Source organism: Microtus ochrogaster, chromosome 24, assembly GCF_000317375.1.
Source record: "Microtus ochrogaster isolate Prairie Vole_2 chromosome 24, MicOch1.0, whole genome shotgun sequence".
Lineage (NCBI taxonomy): Eukaryota > Metazoa > Chordata > Mammalia > Rodentia > Cricetidae > Microtus > Microtus ochrogaster.
Window position 1 is genome coordinate 35,429,318 of NC_022024.1, and position 7,390 is coordinate 35,436,707.

Here is a 7,390-nt window from a genome sequence, read left to right on the forward strand (position 1 = left end):
GAGACAGCTCCTAATACCTCCACAATCCCTGACTGCGGAGAGCCAGCATGCATTCCTGCTACTGTTTTTGCTAATCTGAGCTCTGAGGAGGTGATTGAAAAAAACAAGTCTCCTGGAGAAGAGACACAGAGAACAGGGATGCTGGTTCTCTTTAATGAAATACCCAGAGAAGTCTGGTTCACACGGCCACATTCCTGGCTGACATAAGAAGATGGAATGAGTCTAAGAAAGTCCCATTCAGACACAATCCGCACATTCACACGCTTCGGATAACGGAAGTACAGCCTCTCTGGTGCTTTCCAGTGTCACTTGAGGATACGTCTGATCACGAGTGTCTCTCGTGTCCACAGAGGTCAACCAACGGTTGGGGGAGACGACAGGCAGATCCTGAGGGCTCACTAGCAAAGTCAGTCTAGCTGAACCAGCAAGCTCCACGCTAAGGGAGAGACCCTGTCTCTAACACTCAGCTGGGAAAGTAACTGAGGAGGACACCTGACATTGACCTCTGACCTCTGTGCACACATGCACAAATGAACACACCTGCACACACGTGCGCGCGCATGCATGCACACACACACACACACACACACACGGGATTTGAATAGGGGGGATTTTTCTCTCCCCATTCTGTAAATTCTCCACACATGTTGCAAAGAACTAATGAGACCTTTACGGTATTAAGCGTGTCGCGAGGTGTGCGCAGGCCATCTGCAGCCCAAGCGGCAAGCCCCGCCATACCTTGTGACAATAATGCACCGCGGACACGATCTGCCTGAAGAAGTGTCTGGTCTCCCTCTCGCTGAGCCGTCTCCGCTCGCTGATGTAATCATACAGCTCTCCTTTGCTGGCGTACTCCATGATGATCACAATCTTATCTTTGTTCTCAAACACTGTGGGGAAGGGGAGGTGAACACACAAACACTGTCACCCAGCAGCATTAATCAGGACTGCAGGGAGGGAGCAAGGGAGACCCGTGGAGACGTCACTGACCCAGATGGGGTTTGGGGGGGTGCCACAAATCTGTACATTCAACATTAGGAGGACTTGGGACAAGGGTCGCTTCTCTCTGTCCCTGGACAAGCCTTGTACAGTTGAGAGAAACATACCTGGGTCTTCTCAGCAGAACCTACTCCCATAAACAAGATCATTTCTCCCCAGTCCCCTTCCACCTCTGCTCAGTCCTCCGTGGAGAGGACAGAGAAGAATTAACAGGACTATGGAGACGGCTCTGTAGGTAAAGTATTTGCTGCCCAGATGGGAGCTCGGAGCCCTAGAAACCAAGTAAAAGCCAAATACGATAGCCTGATGTGTCTGTGACACCAGTGCCCCTATGCGGGGGATGGGAGGTGGAGACACAAGAGTCCTACAAACTACATGAGCCAGGCTGGCTTACACGGCACCAAATTAGACTGTTGGAAACAATGTGGAACATGAGGGCCGACTCTGGAGGTTTTCCGCTGACCTCCACGTCCACCACAGCCCACATGCATGCACACACACTACCCAGATACACACACATTACCACTCATCAACCATCTGATGCAGACCAGGTACCACATCCCTGGCAACGCCTCTCTGGCCCCCGTGCTGTTATCTCTCTGCTCAAAACCATTTGGACCTCCCATATTTCATATCGATCTTGACGTGTGTGTCACCACATTCTATATGATCCTGTGGGCCCTGCTTGGACCTGTTTTGTTCATTTAAACCTAATAACGCACCACCAGGGAATAGTTGAAATATTACCACTTGAAAGAGGAAGAAGCCGATGAGGCCTATGGAGGTAGGACTTCCGAGATCAAGTGTAGATCCACCCGAGGAGGAGGCTTCCTAAAGCCCCGAGCAGAACCAACTTAGCTCTGGCTACTGGCAAGAGTAAGGAGTCACGAAGCCAACCCTGGAATGCCAACCCCTGCAGTCCTGACTGCAGTCTGGAGCGGGGTGGGGGCGTGTGAGGGGGGAGTGTCCCTGCCTCCAGCCTGAATCCCTTCTCACCCAACCTCCACCTACCATGGGTGCCTTTTTCCACCATGGTTGTCAAGGCTCTCTCTCCAGCCAAACTCAGGGCTTCAGACAAATACCCAAGGCCAACCCAGGGGCAGAAGAGAAAAGGCCAAGGAGAAGAGGAGGCTCTAGATGCTCAACCCTGCTTCAGCCAGTCACTCCACTGTCCCTGGAGTCTCTCGGGCTTTCCGTGTAAGATGTCTTTAGGGCGAAGACAGACCTAAGTGCAAGAGTCCTGACATGCATCCTTCCGAGAAGATACAGAGGGTCCAGACCCTCCCTCTGCCCACCTTGTCAGCTTCAACTGTTCCCAGCCCACCTCCATGGACAACAACTCAGAGCTGCTCCTTACATTTCTGACATTTACACACGAGCTGCTGCTCCCTCCCTCCTCTCTCCCCCTGCCCTCACCCCGTCCCTATCCTGCCCAGGGATTCATGAATCAAGCCTTTACTCATATTTATCTGTGTATCACATGCCTTCTGCCTCTTCCATACTGGCCCACACTCGCTCATGGCAACTTCCTGGTTTTCCTTTGCCTGGACTCTGAGCTTGGCCTGAGAGAGCTAAAACCTAGGATTTTTGTCCTTCTGGCTGTGGAACTCTAGGAAATTGCTGGCCTTCTCTGTGTTTCTGTTACACCAAATGTAACAGGTGAGTGGAATTAAAATGTATTTCTTAGATGGTAGATGCTTGAAATAAAGCCTGTATGTCCAGCACTCAATAACATTGGCTGTTATTGTTTATTTTAATATTACTGGACCCCCAGCACCTGGCATCAACACACACACACACACACACACACACACACACACACACACACACACGCAATGAGTAACTGAGTTGAACTGGAACCTGCCTGAAGCCTTGGTTCCCTGTCCTTCCAAACCTTGTCACCAGCTGCTAGACGGTCACCCGCCCTGCCAGTTCCTTTTTGGCTCCTTCCAATCCAGCCAACCCTCTCTGATAAAATGAAGGGGAAGGAGGTAGGAAGCAGGGAGAGGAAAGGGTACAGCCAGATAACACTGACTGCCCCGCTGTCTGCTGGCCTCTCTGGACCCAGCCACTTTGGCTCCTACCAGGACTCCAGCCTGGAGTGCACTCACTTTTCATTAACCATAAATTCTGGAAAGAAGGGAAGGTGGCCTCGACGTATGTGTTTCAAGCTGATGAAGGAAGCAGCAGGCTTCCTTTTTTTTTTTTTTTAAAGGCAGGGAGAAGGAAGAAAAAAGTTAAGTGCTTTGACACATAAAATACACAAGAACCTCACATCTCAGACTCAGGAGCATCCCTAAAGGAGGTTGGGACTGTCATCTGAAGAACAGGCGGCTTATCTCCCACAGAGAGAACTACCCCAGAAATGAACCCTCCCTTTTCAACTGCATACTTCAGCATAGCTCAGTGTGACATATTGTACACTAAGCAACTCCTGCTGGCATGGCCTGATGGCATGACCTCTAAAATACACGCACTGGGTCCCTCCACCTCTGTCACTCCACCACAATTCCACCCTCACTGGCTTCTAACCCTTCTCTGTCACCCCACTGCCAAAGGGCCGAGAAGCAGAACACCAGTATGGCTGTGCTTCCTGGAGCACAGACCCTGGAAGGTGATTCAACAGGTGAAACATTTGGGAAAAGCTCCGACGTGGGCTTGGCTGCCCTTGAACAGCAGGTTCTTATCTTAGGTTCTGCAGGTGAACCAGGGCATCTCCGTGGTCCTACTCACATCCAGAGGAAGTACAGGAAACACGGGATGCGTGTGATGGATCTGAATGAGACCGCCCACCCCCTTGTTGTTACAGGCAGTCGGCAGGGCCACACGGGATTCCCCTCATGGCTAGGCCGGGCTATGGGACACCATCTGCAGCCTCTATAGGATGCAGGCCACGTTTACAGTCAAGGCTCAAATAGTACATTTGATGAGCTAAATGCCAAAGAGGATTCTGCATTTGGAGAGCATAACAACTCTGTCAAGAAGGCTGCAGAAGGCTCTTGAGTTCTTTCTTAACTACAACACCAAGTACCGTAGGCCTATTGTGTGCCAGCCCTGTGCTAAAAAGGCACTTTGTGTGAATGACGTCATTTGGGTGTGGCCCTTTAAAACGTCTTAGTTTACAGAGGGGAACACCTGGTAGAGCGAGGCTCCGAACAATCACCATGACTACAGAGAACTCAAGCGGGGCCAGGACAGGACGGTGCAATCAGCCTGCAGGCTCCAAGCGTAGCCTCTGCTACCATCCAGACACACCAGTCCTTCTGCCTGACTCTCATGAAGCAACGACAATGAGAGACTTGGGGGGGGGGGGGCAGGATCAGAGAGCTGACTCAGCACTGTGTCTCGGTTCCCCCTGAAGAACCCTCTCGCCCATCTTTTGGGCAACAGCTATTTTTTTTTCCAGGACAGCCCAGTTCTCACAACAGGTAAGGGTAAGGTCTTAAGAACTGTCACTGAGGAACGGCCAGCTCTTGCACCCAAGACCTGAGACTCCGTCCCCACAGCGAAGGTCACTCTGGGAGGAATACTCGTGACCATTCTTCTTACAAAATGCGCCATTCCCCTTGGGCACTCTTACAACTGGTTATTTATAAGCCCAGAAATCTTGTCTGTGTTTATGTTATTAGTCACTAAAGCAAAGCTTATTTTCCCTCCGTTGGGAAGGGTTTCCTTTCTGAAAAATGAAAGCCTGTGTGTCTCTTGGCCAGACAGTTTTCACCCAGAAGCGTGGTAGCCTCCGAAATGGTAAGGAAAACGGCGGCCCTTGCCATGCCAGGCCTACCAGGAAACTGCAGGCCCTGAATAGAAACTTAGCTCAGCTTGAGTCAGCCCGCAGCATTGTGCCAGGACCCTGAGGTGCCCGGCCTGGGTTTCAATAAGGCAACAAAGCAGCATAAAGCACCTACTATGGGGATGGCAGTGTGGATAATTAAAGATGTTACCACGTCAAGAGGGGGAGATGACAGGCTTGCTGGAAAACAACACGAGAAAAATCAGCATACAGAAGTGTGAGCAGGGCCCAGGGAACGAGGAGCAAGAAGAGGACTATGCATGAAATATTGAGGGAGTGTCATGAGAAGCTCCCAGGCAGCCAAGCAGGTGAGTAAACATTGTCAAGACAACAGAAAAGAGAGAAAGGAAGGCCAGAGGAGCCTCGGGAATCCTGGACTTTTGAGACAGTTCAAAACTCACTTCCTGCCAGACAGTGACCTCGCTTTCCCACACAACGTGTTTCTCTCTCTTCACCAGTGACTGCACGCCACGCACTCAGCACAGACTGGTCACAAAGATCCCGGGAAACCGGTGCAAGGGGCCAGGAGCTTGGGAGCAAAGGGATGGCTTCTGTGGATTTTAGAATAAAGGCATTTAACTATTGAGCTGTCTCTCCAGCCCAACTGGGAGCATGCCTGCACGCCACACGTCTTCTGATGCATATCCGTATGCACTGTTGGTGAACATGGTTTTACTATGACTCCCCCTCCATGCATCCATTCTTCCGGCGCTGCGCTCAACAGTTTCTCCTTCACATTGTCCATCTCACGGCTGTTTCTGGACACACTTGATCAGCCTGTGAAGTTGCTGTCTGAGCGTTCTGCTATGTGTTAAAGCCACTAAAACAAGACAAGGCATGGCCTTTGCCTTCGAGGAACAGTGTCCTACTTGGAAATGGACAGCGCCTACCAAATAATCCATGAGCCAAACTGGATGGCTCATACTTTTAGTATCTAAAGGACCAGAGGGAAGGGCCAGTGGTGTAAATCTGAATGAGTCTGAAAAGGTTCCTGGAGAAGAATACGCATGGAACCCAACAGGCCAAAGGACGAGGGGTTTGCTTTGATCAGATGCTATCCCTATTGTTTTGGAACCAACTACCCAGACACTTCCCCTCTCTTCTACCCGTGTCTTGCTTCTTCCCAAAAACCAACCTGGATTACTTTCCTTGTTTTTTGTTTATTTCTATTTCGGGGTGGTGTGTGTGTGGTGGGGGGAACAGACAGGTTGTTATAGTAACGGCTGTTCCTTCACATTCAACCTGGATTTTATCAGACATTCACTCTGACAGTCCACGTCCTCCGACTTCTGATTGCCTGGCTTTCACAACTGCGCTAATTAATCACACGGCTTCTAATGATTTTCTTCTGCTGCCCCCAGGGTTAATAACACAACTTGTACAGCTTGAGCAAGTGTGTGACATAAAAACAGCAAGCTGGCCCGGGAGAAACACCGAGGAGTCAGGTGACCCTGGGATGTTTAACCAACCACTGGCCATTTCTGAACCAAATACACTAGGCCTTTTAGCAGGAGGGTGAAGTGGGGATCCGTTTACAGGATCCTCTGGGTGGTGGCAGATGATTCTGGAAAACAAAAGTTGTCTTCCTGTGGAGATGGAGGAGAGCTTGATTCATGTGGACTCTCCAGGGAGGAAGACTGGTTTGCCGGTTTTAAGGAAAAGGGACAGGGCTTAGTTAGGATGGAATGGCCAGCGTTCTCTCCATGGTTGGTTTGGATTCTATCTGCCCAGGGTACCCCTCACACCAGACAGCGACACTGTTTTTATTGATGTCCTCAAACTGACAGAAGTACTCTCTCCACTCCCACGGGACTCACTTTGATTAAAGACAAGGAAGATTCTCACGGAAACCCCTAGCCTGCTTTTTTTTTTGAAATTTCAGAAACACAAGAATATCTTCTTGAAAGAGCTGGTTCCCGCCTAACTAGTCACCATTACAAGATTAATTCTTCAAAAGCGCATGCCCCAAAAACCAAACCGCAAACACCTCAAGGGCTCACGGTTTCACGAAACAGTCCTGGGATGTCTGGGAGCCCCCGCCGCGAGGGTGAGAAAATTCAGCTGCACTAATAGCTCCCATTGTCAAGGGGGTGGTCAGAGCTGAATCACAGGCAGGCACTTCCCAGTTTGGACAATGGAAGGCTTTCTGGTTCACACGTGTCTTACAATACACCAGCGCTCATTCTGGCTGCTGGCTGAAATGCTGGAGAGAAGCCATACCCCCAGGCTGGCCACCCGCTGCCAGAGGTAGACTTCGGGGGACCCAGAAGAAAGGAGATGAAAATGTAATGCGTGTGGAGGGGTACGGGTATATTCCTGACTCCCATGACCCTGGGGAGGGAGGCTCATCGGGGTTATAGAGACCTGGTCTCAAAAGGTCAAACAACTGGAAAAAAGCAAGGTATGGGTATAGTCTGGGGAAGAGGAGACGCTGAAGGCTCACTAAGAATTTTGTCCCTATGCCAGGGTTACAAATGCTGTGAGAGGGCCCAATAACAAATTCTAGGAGATCAAGGAACAAGGCTAGGATAAAGAAGAGGGGTCTCAAGGGTGCCAGCCTGGACTAGACCCAGCCTCCTGGTGTTGGTGTTGGTGTGT

At 50.5% G+C, this 7,390-nt stretch overlaps 1 protein-coding gene across 1 annotated transcript in view; it reads right to left on the reverse strand.

The window, feature by feature from the left end:
• Nuak1 (NUAK family kinase 1) overlaps positions 1–7,390 on the reverse strand; it is a 67,528-nt gene that overhangs the window by 20,654 nt on the left and 39,484 nt on the right. The window contains exon 3 of the mRNA XM_005358241.3: positions 739–890. Coding sequence (XP_005358298.1) covers positions 739–890 — 152 coding nt within the window. The remainder of the gene's footprint in view (positions 1–738; positions 891–7,390) is intronic.